General features: G+C 42.0%; 2 protein-coding genes across 2 annotated transcripts in view; both read left to right on the top strand.

Moving 5' to 3' along the window:
- The window catches only part of DDR2 (discoidin domain receptor tyrosine kinase 2), a 162,002-nt gene extending 152,915 nt beyond the window's left edge, over positions 1–9,087 (top strand). The window contains exon 17 of the mRNA XM_089911949.1: positions 89–9,087. Coding sequence (XP_089768075.1) covers positions 89–223 — 135 coding nt within the window. The 3' untranslated portion in view covers positions 224–9,087. The remainder of the gene's footprint in view (positions 1–88) is intronic.
- Positions 9,088–10,914: 1,827 nt separating this feature from the next.
- The window catches only part of HSD17B7 (hydroxysteroid 17-beta dehydrogenase 7), a 32,069-nt gene continuing 26,765 nt past the window's right edge, over positions 10,915–16,218 (top strand). The window contains exons 1-2 of the mRNA XM_022563281.3: positions 10,915–11,042; positions 13,311–13,514. Of these exons, the coding sequence (XP_022418989.1) occupies positions 11,008–11,042; positions 13,311–13,514 (239 nt within the window). The 5' untranslated portion in view covers positions 10,915–11,007. The remainder of the gene's footprint in view (positions 11,043–13,310; positions 13,515–16,218) is intronic.

Raw genomic sequence — 16,218 nt, 5'->3', positions numbered from 1 at the left:
TGGGCAACTCATACTATGATGCAACTGCTCTTCCTTTCTCTGCGCTCTTCTTAATAGTCTCATTTTTTGTTCATTTTTCTTTCCAAAGACTTACCTCCCCCAGCCTGCCATTTGCCCTGACTCTGTGTATAAGCTGATGCTCAGCTGCTGGAGAAGAGACACCAAGCACCGTCCCTCCTTCCAGGAAATCCACCTTCTGCTTCTTCAGCAAGGGGACGAGTGATGCTGTCAATGCCTGGCAACAGGTCCTCCTCACAAGACCTACCACTCACCCACGCCTAAGCCACTCCATTTGGACATTGAATGGACCTGAGAGACAGAGGCTTGTTTGCCTTTATCTCTTTCTGTCCCTCGTCTCCCTCCACTCCACTCCCCCACTCTCTACCCCGACACATATATACTTTTTTTACATTAAAGAACTAAAAAAGAAAAAAAAAAAAGCCTAGGGCAGAATAGGGCAGATAAAATCTAGTAAAGAATCTTACTTGATATACTAAAAAAGTTGGATAACAAAGGCTAGATAATTGAGATAATTTATAAAGGTTAAATATGCTTGTGTTTATGAATGTGCAGATTCTACAATATGTTTTCCATGTCATCTTTTTAAAAAAATGGTTTCAGAAGGAAAACACTTGAAGAATAGTAATGTCTTAGGAAACATGAGATTAGACTTAGGGAAAATACTTGGTAAGTGTGGAGAATCTGATGAAATGGTATTCAGTAACTAGTCACCAATGGTTTAATTTCCTAATTCGGCCTGTAGACATGTCCTGAACTCTGCATTTTCCTCTCCCGGCAAAGTAGATGTTAACATGCTTGAAAAAACCCACCTTCTTTGAATGGGTGTTTTGTTTGTTCATGGGCAGGGATCAGGGTTGAGATCTATATGCATAGGAAATACAGAGGATGTACATAGGAAAGAATATCTACTGCAAGGCTATATGAACAGAAATCGTCATTTGCAAAACAAAAACAAAAAAAAGCCTCGTGCATGGAAATATTCTTGAATAGAGAATGGACACATGAAAAGAGACCTGTGGAAGACAGGTAACAGATGTGATATTCATTTCTGTAGAGGGTCCTCCTCTTGTCTTGTTCAGACATTTTCAGGTGTGTGTTTTAGTGAGAGCCTGATTTTGAGTCGGTACAAACTGTTGTTTTTTGATATCTTGATCCTAGGCCTTTTGGTTCATCTTCTCCAAATCTTCCACCTCTTTTAATGGATGAATACCAAATGGAACCCAAGCGCTGGTGATTGAATTTCTCAGGCATAAATCTGAAGGCCATGCACAATAGGGAATAGATATGTTCTGAGCGCTCCCAAAGGGTTGACTGAGGACCAATGAGGGGAAGTTACAGGGAGATTGATTTCCACTCCTTCTTAGGGAAAACATAACCAGAGGTAGAACATGCAAGGATGAATGGGCTGCCTCCAGAGATGGGGAGTCCTTTGTCACTGTCCTTTTGTCAATAGGGTTTCAAACATAAGTGGTTGTGGGAGATGATGTTTAATGTCCTTTTAACCCTAGGAGTCCCTTGAGAGGAGCAGGTTGAGCGTGGAGGAGTCATTCGCTGCTGTTGCTTGGTGTTCACTCTCTTGCCTTGGAGATGGTATGACCAGCAGAAAAAGAAAGTTTGAGGCTCTGGCTTCAGAATCCATGGATACTGATAACACTGTCAAATAAGAGTCCCCTCAGAACAGATTCTGAGCTTTCACACTCCACAGATCCTCAGATTCAGTAGGAAACAGGGAAAGAGAACCCTCAATTCCCTCTGAGAAGAAAAGATCACAATATAAGCTTCCCAAACTTAGAAGAAATAGACCTGACCCCTTGGGTCTGCTTCTGTTGCCTTCACCCAGCCCACCTTCTACGCAGTCTCTCAGGAACTTGAGTGTTTCACCCTGTCCAGCCTTCAGCGTTGCTCCAGACCACAGCAGAAGCGTAAATCCCCAATCCCCAAGGTTCATTTTGCGGGTCATCTTCCTTCCCCTAGAAAATACCCTTTCCCCATGGTTGTCTTGTGAGTCTGGTCTTCGGCGTCTCCCAGGACTAACTTTGGAGAGAACATCAGTTTGGGAGCTGTGACCCTATTTCTGCCTCAAGCCAAGTGTATCATCTTGGACAAGTCACTTTGCTTCTCTGGACTTTTGTTTCTTTATTGGAACAAGTTAGATGAGATGGTCTTGAAGTCTCTTCCAGTTCTGATACGTTCAGTGCTCATTGGATAACTGGATCTACAATTGATGCAGACTCAGTTATCTGATCATCTCCTTCTCTGAAGATCGTGGTCAGCAAAAGAGATCATGTAGGGAAGCCACTATAATAGTAGTAATAGTAACACCTGTCATTTGTTCAGTGCTTTAAAGTTTACCATGTGGTGTACCACATACATTATCTCATTTGATATATGCAGGGCCAGACATGTTCTTTTATACTTGGGGCCTGCCACACTCTCTACATTCCCAAGATCAGTGTTAACTTCATGTATTATTCAGAGTTCCCCAGAGGAACAGAACTAACAGACTATATATGTATATGGAATGGGGGGATTGGCTTACACAATTATGGAGGCTGAGAAGTCCCACAATCTGACACCTGCAACCTGGAGATCCAGGAAAGCTGCTGGTGCTGTAGTTCTGAGAACTAGAAGGCCAATGGTATAAGTCCCAGTTGAGGGCAGGAGAAGACTGATGTGTCAGCTCAAGCAGTCAGGCAGAGAGGGCAAAATCCCCCTTACTTTTTTCTTCTATTCAGGGCTTCATTGGATTGGATGATGCCCACCCACATTGGAGAGGGCAATCTGCCTTACTCAGTTCACCAATTCAAATGCTAATCTCATCCAGAAACACCCTCACAGAAACACCCAGAAATAATGTTTAATCTGAGTGCTACATGTCCCAGTCAAGTTGACACGTTAATCATTCCATTTCAGTAGAATCATAGGGACTTGAAATCAGGGCCTGTAGCTTATTCTCCTTTATCCACGTACTTCTGGCAGGAGTACATCCAGCCCAGGCCATGACTTCCTATGTGGCAAGAGGAAAGACATAATTTCCCCTTCCTTCGCCTTATATCTCTCCACTTACTTCTTTTTACAATTCTGCGTCAATACACTGCATTTCATGATCCCATAAAAAATCATATTTAAAATGAACTTAGTACGTCTGGATTTTTCTGGCCTTGAGTCATAGAGGTAATCTATTTCAAGCAGCTGGCAAATATGTATTGTCAGGTACAGTTATCTTTTTCTGAGATGAGGAAGGCACCATTTTCTGGCGCTAAGGCTTTGGTACTACAGATACAGTTTTAACTTCTCCCTTAGTCAGACCCATCGAGTTTAGCAGCACAAATCTGAGAGACCCAACAGGGCGCAATGGCGAAGGCTTAGTATGTAGACTTTAAAGGTAGCTGGAATCCAAATTGGAAGAATGAAGCTAGGAATTATGTAGAAAAGGAGATAGGAAAAGGGATGATAAACTGTGGGGCCTTGTTACCTTTCTAGGAAGTTATCCTCTTCATGATATATGTGAAATATTTTATGTCCAGATTGTGGTTTTGGGGTAGTCAGATTTAAATGTATACTTTTGCTGGTGAATGTGCTGATAGCTAAGTCCAAATCTTGATGTGCTGTCCAGACACATACGAGCTAAGAAAAGATCTGGAGTAGAAAGAGGCCCCCGAGGGGGAAAAGTGGTTTTAATGCTATGGAAAGATCACTTGCAAGTTTATAAGACTATATGACAAAGGGCATTGTATGGAAATGGAGTAAAGGATGAATAAATGAACGTGCATGTGACTGGACGGGGCACGTGGGAGTTAGAAAGAAGACTACATAGTAAAGGATAATGGAGAGTGCGTGAGAAGGATGGGGGAGGTCAGGGCAAGCAAGATAGACACAGGGGGTGCTGTTGAGAATCCATTCGGAAGCATGAAAGCAGATCTCTCTGAAGAGAGAGCCGAGAGAGGACAGAAAGTAAGTGTGTTGAAGATAAAAGATAGATGTATATGGAGAGAGAAGCAATTCTGGATGATAGAGATTATAAAAGTATTTATTTAAAAAATGAAAAGTCAGGTGCAGAGTATGACATGGAAGGGAGCTTTTCAGAGATTTAAGAAAAGGGAAGCCCAGCATGAACATAAAAACACACAAGCAACCACCAGGGAATGACCTTTTCATCTCACAGGAAGTGGGAGAGGGAGGCAGTTTGAACACGTGTGTTCTAGACCGCCTCAGGTACTGGGGTTTAATGGTGGTGAGAAGAAATCAACTCTTTGTCTGAACAGGACATGGCTTTCCCAGTGCTGCTTTGGAAATGAAGACCAAGAGATGGGGAATTTATGTTAGCTCATGAGGCTTTGTGTTCCCTTCTTTGCTTCTGTTAATGAAATCCATTTTAAATAATGCTCATCACTGTTGTGCCTAGAAAGGCCACAGGGAAACATTGGAACAACAGGTTTAAGTTAAACTAGACTAAATCTTGTTTGATATCTGCACAAAGAGGTACATGCCATGTTGGAACCATGTGTTTTTCTAGTCTCATCCAGACTTCCTACAAGAAAGCCATGATGTGGGGCTAAGCCATATGTTTTGAGTAAAGGAGAACTGAAGAAGGGGAAAGAGATGAAGACGTACCAAGGAAATAGTCTAAAACAGAATAGCATCTGTTTTGCCCAAATATACCCCAAAAATGAAGAAAATTACAGTTAAGGCTTAAATTACTCCCAGTATAGAGGTAGTAAGGCTTTGATCCTAAATTGAGTTTATAGACCTGGAATTTGCCTTCTTAGTCTTTTCAGTAAGACCTCTGACCTCTGGCAGAGCATATGTTTCTGGAAGACACAGATCCAGATCTATGCTGGAATTTCCTTCTGAATTAAAATTTAACATTTTTATAGAAACAGATGAATGTCTTTTCCACTTGGTAAATGTCTTGGAATGCTAAATTGAGATGGAAAGAGACTGGAATGGTTAATGTTTATTGGATTTCTGGCATTTTGAGTTCTCTGCTACAATTAGCTACATTGCTTGGCTCAGACCATGGTGGGTAATTTGTTTAGTTGCTGTATCCTTTTTTTTTTTTTTTTTTTCAATTTGTTATTTTGAAATGCTTTAAGACTCACAAGAAAATAGTACAGAGTGGCCTTTCCCTAACACCAGGCTTTCCAATTGATAACATTTTACATAACCATAGTCCAGTTTCAAAACCATAAAATTGACATTGGTATAATACTATTAACTAAACTACAGACCTTACTCAGATTTCACCAGTTCTTCACATGTACACATTTCATTTCTGGATAGTTTTAACCCTTGCTGATTTGTAACCTGGTCTTCTTGGTTGCATCAGGAAAGACATCGTCTGGATACAATTCTATAAAATCCTAAAGAGAATATAACAAATTAATCTGTTCCTTTATCAACAAGCAATATCCTACCTAGACTGTTTCCACATTTTCTGACTAGTTTGGCTGTTCAGCATCTGAAACAATCCAAGAACAGCTTAGAAAAATCAGGGAACACAAAGGACAGTAAGACCCACAGCTCACCAGCTAGGATAGAAGGAAATTAATTATAGGTGGTTTCTGCAGTTCCAACAAGTAGGATTTGTATGATGGCAAGGAGAGGACTTTAGAATAAATCAGAATTTTGGTCAAGAGCTAAGGCGGCACTTCATTAATGGCACCAGGAAGAGCTTTTGGAAGGAATAGAGTACAATGGTAGAGACCCCTAGTGAGTATCAAAACACTATTCTCAGAATAGTAGAGAAGTTTCATTTGCCTGAAAGTCTATTCTTAAATGGAATAGCAACCACATTGGACCAAATTAAATGCAAATACAGCTGCAACATGTAGGTTGCAGCTGTAGCCCAGAGGTTTGGAGGGGATAGGGGAGTTGAAACTCTGGTTTTGTGGATTACAGCTTTGAGTTTTATGATGGCATTTTTAAGCTGCCCTGTTTAAGGGTCACAAGATTATACGTGAGTTCACCTCTGTATACCCCATGTCCTGTAAAGTTCCTAGCACATAGTGAGCCACCACAGATATTTGACAAATGTTGTTTTTTGAATGAATAAAAGGTAGAAGCAGAAACTTGTCATCTGGCATAACTGGGGTGAATTTAGGGAAAATTGCTTTGCTGTAATGTAGAGGGTTTATTTTCAAAGGAGGAAAGAGGAAAAAGTGCCCAGACTTGTACCTGTAAGTTACATCCTCCATTTCTAGGTTTACTGATGGTGAAATTGATCTATGGAAATGTCTTATTCTTTGAGGTATTTAGACAGAAATGCAAGGTACTTCTCTACATGGCACCCCATCAAGAGCAGGGAGCGACCCTGGCCCCAAACCCAGCTCTTTTGGAACAAGATTTTTAGTTTCTCTTGCAAACACCTTGTCAACAACTTCACGGGCCTCCAAAGGAGAAAGATGGGAGTCCCAAGCTAGCCCATGCTTACCCACATTCACAATTGCATGTAAAGCAATTTGCAAAGAGACTCGAGGGAAAGCCCAAAGGGATAGGTAATCACTTGCAGTGAAAAACTGTTTTCTTGAAAAGAGGCTTGGAAATAATTGAAAGTTGAGCGGATTCCTACAAACGCACCAAGAGTTTGTAATCTAGCCTATTCATTTTATGTCCTTTACTATTCATGATATCCTATTCTTCTACCCCGTTGTCTGGTAATTTTTTCTGAGGATTGACTTTCTGAAGCAATGTGGTGCACTCTTCCTATGAGGAGGAAACATCTGGGCTTTATTCTGCAGGCTTTGGAGGATGATGTGTCTTGTCAAGGGGTAAATAGCAAACTGATTTAATTTTTGCTTAAAACTATCTTAGTCATTCCAAAATAGAATGCATAAAAATTCTCTGTATTAGAAAAAGAAATGAGATATACCAATTGTATATTGTCTTTTCTTTATTTATTCTCTGTAAGTCTGTCAGATGATAAATTGTAAATAACGATGATTAAAGAAATATGCTACTGACGGATCCTTTTTTCTGTGAAAATAGCACTGTTTCTGGGTTTTATTACCCTTAACTCCTTACTCCCTTACATCCTTTTTGGAGAAGTGATGGGGGGTGGGGACACAGTTGAGGGGTGTATGTGGTGTGGATGCCTGTTTGTTGAGGGTTATCCAACAGAGGGTTATTTACATAGGCCTTGCATATATTAGTTGATTGTTTATTGGAAGAAAATCACCTTGGTCCCTGGCATATCCAAACATACTAGAGATTGGGATTTTATGTTTTCACATTGGTCCAGTTCTAGGGAATCTAGTCCAGAATTAGGGATCCTTTATTATTGTTGTTACAAAGTTGTCTTGTTTGATACACAGAAATCCCTTCTAAATCCAAATATCGTCTGTCTCAAGACTGCTCACGCATACAAAAAGCAACAAAAAACTATGAACAACCAGAATACAGACTCAGTCTTCATAATAGAGAGTAGGATGGAACCACCCAAAACAATATACGTTCTTACCTGGTCCCTGAAGAATACATTTATACTTTTAATAATCTGAGTAATATGAACTTATTTTTTTTTTCGGTGACAGCCATAGTAGGTAAGGGAATGGATATAAATTCCCAGAGAATAACCAGAGGACTCATGAATGTACACTCTGACCACCAGAGTGTCTGGTTTGATTCCAGGACTAAAGGCCAGGTGTTCAAGTATCTGTGTAGTGAGAGTGGGATATTGGGGGTGAAGGAGAAAAAAAAATAAACAGGTACAGCAGAGATGCTCAAAGAGGTACAATTCTATTCTCAACACCTATTGCCTAAGTTTAAAGGTAGACATGAGTGATACATTTGCGTCCATACGTGATAAGCCATAGATACATATTATGCATATATCTGAAAATATAATTCGTTACTGAGGACGGAGATTATGTCTGCTCTTTTACATTTTAACTAACAACTTGAAAGGCACTGCATTTTTCAAGTGCTAAGAACTAGAAAACTGATATATCTCCATTGATAACTTTATACTCATTTGTATTTGAAAAAGTAATGTATACACTTATAACATCCTCTGGTCCTTGAGTCCTCCAGAACAATAGCTTCTTATGTATAAGCGACAGATGACCTTTTACTATCTAATGAAATGGGTAAAATCCCACTCTCAAAGTAGTTTTGCACCAGGCTGGTTGTATAGTGATTTGAAGAAAAAAAGAGATGAAAGATATCTACAAGAAAAGTCACATGACCCCACTGGCAGCTGTTCTTTTGCCCCTGTTTGCAAACCAGAAGGAAGTTAGTGCTGGAGATAATTATAAGGGCCCAGAACAGAGCTCTGTTACGGAGGCTAAAGATAACTTTACTCATCTTTATCTACCTAAGAGCTATTTCAGGCACGATAAAAGAAATCAGAGATCAGTTTCAGGGTTTAGGGTAAAGGCAGATTTATTATATGAAGTAGCGAATAGACAGTCAAAGGTAAAGTGGCTACATTTACTCTTCCAATCATGGGGCCAAGGATTGGGATAAATGGGATCACTGTGTACCATGTTTCCTTCTGGTATTTCCAGGAAAATAGTCCATGAACAATACAAACTCAAGGTGACTAGTTTGAGATGATAAAAAAAATTACATTTACTTGTAAATAAAAATGCATTATGACTCTTACTGAGCAGTATCCTACATGTGATAAAATATTTTTAAAATACAAAATTAAATATCTCTCATCAACAGAGTTCTATTCTCCTTGTCTCTCTGGCACCTCTAGCAGTTCAGCCTGTCTTTCAAAGGTTGCAGAACCTTGAAAGTAGCAACTTTATTTGAAAGAAGGAAGAGGAGACCAAGGTCTCCTCACTTGGCTTGGACGGACATCATGATGGAAGGAGAGACTGCTGGTCTTGCTCTGAAGTCTTCAGGCCTTCACTTAAGTCACAGTCAGTCCTACACTGGTTGCCACCCTAAGACTGTGAAGAGGCTGCATATTCACCTTATTTGTAGGAATGAGTTTTTCATAGGATAGCCACACAACCCTTGTGTCCCCTCTCTTATTCATTTTACAAGTCATCTCTGAGCTCTAAGACACTCTAAAAGGAGACTTTGGGTCTAGATTCTAAAGTTTGGGGTGTACCAGGCCTTATAAGATGGCCTCTCTCTTGCTCTCTGTACAGCCCTGCCCTACCTGGCCCTGCCTCACCCTTACCTTATGCACATGACTGCCTCCTTCTCCTAAGCGCAAAGTTTAATTAGTAACTACCTCTATGATCAGCCCAACCCCCAGCTAACTATTGTTCTAGCCCGAGGACCAGAATGACTCCAGTATGTTTGATCATCAACAAGAAAATCTGGCCCTTGCAATGGTTGCTAAATCAAAGAACAAGACCTTCCAGCAGTCCCCCTGGCAACCAAGGAGCTCTTTTGATGTCAAATCCCCTATTACTGATAACCTTCTCCTCTACTGTGTAGCGAAGATTGCTGCCTTGTCCTGCCTGCTGTTGGCCATACACTGTGGGGTGTCACTCCAGGATCATTGCCTCTGACTTGTAAGGTTCCCTGTGCAATAAATCACTGATGTCTCTGTAGCTGACTTCTGGTTCTTTCTTTGGTCTAGCGACTGGGCAGTTGCAAGGATTGCAAGACTGCAGGGTGCAGCCCAACATGGGGTTAATTTTACCCCAGGACTCAGAAAATATTGTTAAATTGTGGCCTATTAGAATAGTTGAAAGTGGGATTAAGGATAGGAGCTGAGTTTCACCCAAATAATGAAGAAGAATTGATAATTTAGGAATCAAATCTTTAATATTCACATTTATTCTTTCAGTCTAATTTTATTCGTATAAGATTTATCTCACACTAAACTGATACCAAATTAATCAAAACCTCTAGGATATTCAAAAGCCAATATAAATGATCTCAGTCATATCTTTCAGAGATCATTGCTGTTTATAAATAACTAAAACTTTGAAAGAGGCTGTGAAATAAAGTGTGTTCCACAGAGTTTGATACATGATGCACAGTATTCCTTAGTGTGGACCGGGACTGGTGATGGTCACATTGTTACCAGTCCACAATAATCCAGAAACCTAAAGTAAGTTTTTATAGCAGTTTGGCAGAGTATCATCTGTTGAAGCTAATCAAAAAAATTGGGGCTTGTATGCTTTTTGCATTTTATTTCATTTTTCTAGTAATTTATTTTTATTGTATATTACAAAAGTACCCATCTGGGATGGCTTTGAAAAACAAAGCGGGTCTTTTACCACAAAGAGTTTGAAACACAATGAAATAGGAGGCTACAGTACACGACCCATTGCGTCCTACGGAGTTCTGAGATTCTCTGGTTCCATACCATATTCCAAGTTTTGAAAATTGGTACTTCATGCATGATTCTACGTAAAGTTCTTAATAAAACAAATGTTCATTTTCGCGAAGATGAGTTTTTTAAAGGAGGAGGAGTTCTGCGGCAGCTGGGCTGTTAAGTGGCTCAGTGCCTGGATGGAAAACTAAGTAGATGATATTCCCCAAACTTCAGTTCCTAGGTTCAAACCTTTCCTCTAAAATAAGGAGCTCTGGTGCAAATATCCTGAGGTCTTCCTGCAGTGAAGCGCCAATCGGAGGCGCCAGGGTATCGACCCTGTGTATACCACGAAGCCCGGACCCTATCGCTCTGCTAGGAGCACAACCCAAGCAAGATAAACGCCTTTCGCCACCGGCGCGCGCAGGGTCTGGGGCGGGACACCTGCTCCGCCGAGGGGCGGGGCGAGCAGGGTCTGGGGCGGGGAGAGCCCGGATTGGCTTGGGCCTTGGGCGACATGCGGCTCCGCCCCTCGGCCTATCTCACTCCATCCCCGCCCCCGCGCCGCGAGCGGAAGGCGGGCTGCGATGGAGGAGGGGCCCAGCGCGAAGTAGATGACGCAAAGGGAGGCGGGGCCCCGCCGGGCCCTGATTGAAGGGCTGGGGGCGCGGCCGGGGCGGGGATACGGGTCAAAGTATAATACTTGTGAGAAGCCTTGCGCGGTACCTGCTTCAGGGTGCGTGGTGATAGGGTGCGCGACCATGCGGAAAGTGGTTTTGATCACCGGGGCGAGCAGGTGAGGGCTCCATCGCGATACTGGCGGCGGCGGCGGGGTGGAGTGGGGGGCTCCGAGGGAGCAGGAAGTACTGGGCCAGGAGGACCTGCCACAGACCGACCCTGGGAGCTCCCGTCGCTGACCCTGCCTCGGTGGGGACTATGGCCGAGACCCTGGCCCGCTCTTCCCTGGGTCCCCCGCTGCGCGAGGTACCGGACTTGTCGGCCCAGTGAGGGGCTCAGTAACTGGTGCTTTGAATTAAACATGACAGCGGAAAGAAAACTAGAGCGCCACTAAGAGATGAGTCTCTCAGTGACGATACTGTCTGTATCCAGGGAAAGGGCGCTTCCCACGCAGACCTCGCCTCCTTCCCGTCTTTGACTTTCTCATCACTGGTAATTTAATCGTGACCAGGTTGCCATATTTTGTACTCCAGCTGTTTTTTCTGTGCTAGGCTTCTGGCCCTAGGTAAATTTCAGCGTCCATGAGCGTTAGAACACTGGGGGGAAAAATCTCATTCCATGTAACACCGTGCTAGACGCCTAGTATATATACCCTTCAGAAACTCAGAGAAAAGCAACTTTTTCCTGTTAAGGCATGGAAGGAGTGCAAATAACCATACTGCCAATGAGTAATTACTCCAGGGTTGGGCATTTGGATTCAGCCTCTTCTAGTGCCTGTTTTACTTCTCATTTGCTATTAAGTGAACAGTGTGTGGAGGATGAAAGTAACCAAACCATTTTTCTAATTGTTGCATTTAGAGTTTTGGGGGGATTAAGACTGAGGATATGTTAAATGTCATTTAAAATTAGTTCACTTTCAGTTATCTGGCCATGTCCATGTTGACTAAGCCAAACCTGGCAGGTGTCTGTAATGGGCAGAATTTTAGCGTGCCCTCACCTGAGTAACTTTAACAACTGGTTCAGTGCTTCCTATGTGGAAGTTGCTTAAATAAGTCAGACTTGATTTTGTGTGTTTGTTTCTTTTACAAATATTGTGATACGTGCAATTGTATATTTGTAATAAAGGCCTATTCTCAAGTGGGGATGAATAAACATAACTATATTTGATGCTCAGGTTACTGATGGTACTAGGCTTTTTGCCTGGAATCAGCTTAAGTCTTGGAAGAAAACCCATTTACCCCGGTTTTCACTGTTATCAGCCAACCTGGTCTGAATGCTGTCCCCATTATGTGGTTTCACAATGCTCTTTCTGAAGGAGGTCATATATCTTTGACACTTGTACTCATCCCTGCTTCTCTCTCCTGGTACCCATCTTATATGTCCCATTCCTATCTTCTACTTAATCATGTTGAGTTCTTTCTCTTCCTGTTGTTTATTCAATCGTAGCAGTTGAGAGGAACTTGTATCTCCTGCCATGTTACTTATACCTTTTCCTTGAAAGATTCATCCATTCCTTATCAGGAATTTCTGGTGCTCCTGCTACTGGCCATGATACCAACAGATAGTAGAGCCCTTGCCCTCGAGGAACTTAGACAGCGGAGTAAAACATACACACCAGAAAACACTAATGAGATGTTCTTTTCCACATTTGCTGGTGATGTACTGAATCACTTTCATGAGTGTCATAATCAGTGTAAAATGAAAACCACTGGCAGGATAAACCCTGTCTTAAAAGAAATGCTAAAGGAGAACTCTGATTTGTAGTCGAGTTATTTGGGTCATCGAGCTTTTGCAGAATGAAAGAGACACAAACGGGACAGCGTCCTGAGCCAGTGACTATTAGAGTTGGAGGGTTCCCCCTTCTTTACATAATTTTTTTTTCTTTTACATTTTTTTTATTACAACATTATTATTATTTTTTTTATTGCTTTACAATGGTGTGTTAGTTTCTGCTTTACAACAAAATGAATCAGTTATACGTATACATATGTTCCCATATCTCTTCCCTCTTGCGTCTCCCTCCCTCCCACCCTCCCTATCCCACCCCTCCAGGTGGTCACAAAGCACCGAGCTGATCTCCCTGTGCTATGCGGCTGCTTCCCACTAGCTATCTACCGTACGTTTGGTAGTGTATATATGTCCCAAAATGTTCATTGCAGCTCTATTTACAATAGCCCGGAGATGGAAACAACCTAAGTGTCCATCATCGGATGAATGGATAAAGAAGATATGGCACATATATACATAATTTTTGAATTCTTTCTGTCTACCTGGGCTCCTGGTTGGGGCTCAAGCTGACAAAATCAATCTTCTGAGCCAGGGAGAAATGCTTCTATTTGGCACTATCTCATTGAATGCATATTCTGTATCTGAATTGTCCTTTCAGTGGCGTTGGCCTAGCCCTCTGCAGGCGGTTGCTGGAGGAAGACCATGAGCTTCACCTGTGCTTGGCGTGCAGGAACATGAGCAAAGCGGAAGCCGTCCGCACTGCTCTGCTGGCCTCCCACCCCACCGCCGAGGTCTCCACCGTGCAGGTGGATGTCAGCAGCCTGCCGTCAGTGTTCCAGGCCTCCAAGGAGCTCAAGCAAAGGTATGCCTCTTGTGGATGGCTTTTCTCTCATGTGATTGTGCAACACAACAGCTAATAGAATAAGAAAGGATAGGAAAACCTAAAAAAGAAATAGGTGCAGTATAAAAAGAAGTTATGCTGAGGAAATCTGTATAGAGTGACCCGTTATTGCCTTGCCTCAGTACCAAAATTTCATTCTCAGTCAAAATCATGACCATTCCATGAAGATTAATTTATCAGTGTATTTTGACATGTGGTTAGTTGTGAAGCTTTATGTTAGTGTAACTCCTTTGATGTTTGAATGCATTTTTTGCATCTTTCCTTCACATAAGAACTTCATTAAGTGGTAGGGCAGGTACTGACAAGTGAAGAAACTTCCCCAGGCCACTAAAAATTTGTTCATACCTGGACAGTAATTGGCATGTAATAAACATTTGATAAATATTTAGTATATGAAGGGATAGAGTCCTTGGATGTATAAATTCCCAGAAAGTGTGTACAATAAATTGCATATGGGTGCACAATGCATTTTTCTGGAGAGAGGGCATGCTTTTTATTAAATTCTAAGAGGAATTTACGATCAAAAAGTCAAGAACCCTGCACTAGTCCATGCTGAGTCCTAGCAATATCTGGAATAATTAAATTTAATCAGTCATTTAATTTAATCAATAAATTATTAATTATATTTTTGTAATTGAGGCCCTTACAAAGCAAGAGCTGCTTTATTTCCTTGGACAATAAAATGAACTTCAGTATACATAAGGAAGACCTTCTTGGTTAAAGCGCTGGCTGAAGAATAATAGTTTGCTTTTGTTTTGTTTTTGTTTTGCGGTACGGGGGCCTCTCACTATTGTGGCCTCTCCCGTTGCGGAGCACAGGCTCCGAACGCGCAGGCTCAGCGGCCATGGCTCACGGGCCCAGCCGCTCCGCGGCATGTGGGATCTTCCCGAACTGGGACACGAACCCGTGTCTCCTGCATCGGCAGGCGGACTCTCAACCACTGTGCCACCAGGGAAGCCCAATAGTTTGCATTTTATATATGTTTATTGATAGCAATTTGCATTACCCTGTTCCACATGCACAAGTTACAAAGTGAAACTGGTTTTCTTTCTAAGCCCTGCAGCCTTAGCCCTTTGTAAATGAGGGTTTGCTCTCCTCTACTGCTGAGCTCCTAGAATTTTCTGTCACACTATCTTTCTAAAAACTGAGCTTTTCTAGGTTTCACATCTACTTTTCCATAACTTGTCTCCAAGTCTGTGAAACTATACAGTCAGTGTCCTTGCTGATTTAAAAACCCTCAAGTCGGGAGAGTAGTTAAGAGTTTCAAGTCGTGTTTGCAGGCTTTCTGTCCCCAAACCTTCTCAGCCAGTTGGCTCTCTCATCCTGCTTTGTATAGATTTAGTTATTTCCTTGTTTAGCAGGATAGAACCTTCATCCTCAGTTAGTCGTAGCCCATTTCAGTACAGTTTTGAGATTTCATGTTGCGACATTCATAGTACTGACTATTCTCAACTGCCGTCAAAGGCTCAGGATAGGTTATCACAGTTTTAGTAATTTAGTGTTTAGTAAGATATTTAGTAATTCGACCCAAACGTAAGCGGGGGAGGCTGTGGGGAAGAAGGTAGCACTAAGATGATGAGTTGTCCCAGCTGCCTGTCAGCATTTAAGTGCAGCATTGATGTATTTACTTAATCCTCAGAACAGCTCTCTTTGAGGTGGGTGGTATTATCGGAATTTAGGAAATGATGGTTGTAGTGATACTGACAAATTTGGGAATATATGACAGTGTCCAGATAGATCTCTTGCTTATACGAAGGATGTCTTGCACTTCATGGCCCAAACGGATATCTTCGACTGTGGACCTAAATTTAGAGGCGAAGAGAGCTTGAGAAGGGCCCTTTCCAGTTGGCTGAAGCAGCACCGTTCCTGATGCTGGTCTTTCCACCTGTGATACTCTGTTCTATTAGATTTGTGCCGCTGAAAACTGATAAGGAATAGTGGTTCCGTTTTATCCAGAATAGAGCACTTGTGTCAATCATTTAAGCTTTCAAGGGTACTATGCCGTTTAACTGCAGCCAGACCTGAATTTGGAAATTTGCCATTTCCACTCTTTGCTAAACATTTCCTCTCCATTCCCAGCGAGATTTGTTAGTATACTTAGATGAAAGTTTGCAAGTTAGATAATGGAGCAACTAGCAATAGCTGGACCCATACTGTCTTTGTGGCTCTTACGTGGATAACCTGATGGTATCAGTATGAGCAATTTAAACAGTCAGTTTATAATTAGAGCCATGCAGCTGTTGATTACTTATAGGATGATCAGGAAATGTCGTGTGTGGTGTGTATTGGTAACCATGTATTATCCTGAGGTACCAGCTTTAGTAGCTGTGGCCCGTGTTGTCCTGGGTTATACGGAGGACATGGAGACAGTGTGGTGCACAGAATTCTAGGCGACATTTTGAATATTCATGGTGTCTGTAAGTGTAATGAGCACGGGCTCTACTTACCTTGAATCTAGTTCACAAAGAATACACTTAGATCAAGGTTTATGTTGGTGAAAAAGGCTTCGCAAGTCAGCATTTCACACGTGTCCTGGAGGGAGCCTATCGGAAGCACCTTACCCCCATTCAGCTTCTATAATCTCACTGTATTCTTGTGAGCTTTCATCATTTTATGACACAGGGCACCTGGCCATGAACAAGGAGAGGGTTCCACATGGATCTAA

Source organism: Delphinapterus leucas, chromosome 1 (assembly GCF_059928025.1).
Source record: "Delphinapterus leucas isolate spDelLeu-1000000601 "Yukka" chromosome 1, BTC_Dleu_Yukka2, whole genome shotgun sequence".
Taxonomy (NCBI): Eukaryota; Metazoa; Chordata; class Mammalia; order Artiodactyla; family Monodontidae; genus Delphinapterus; species Delphinapterus leucas.
Note: the sequence above shows the minus strand (reverse complement) of the source record. Positions and strands in the feature narration are given on the sequence as shown.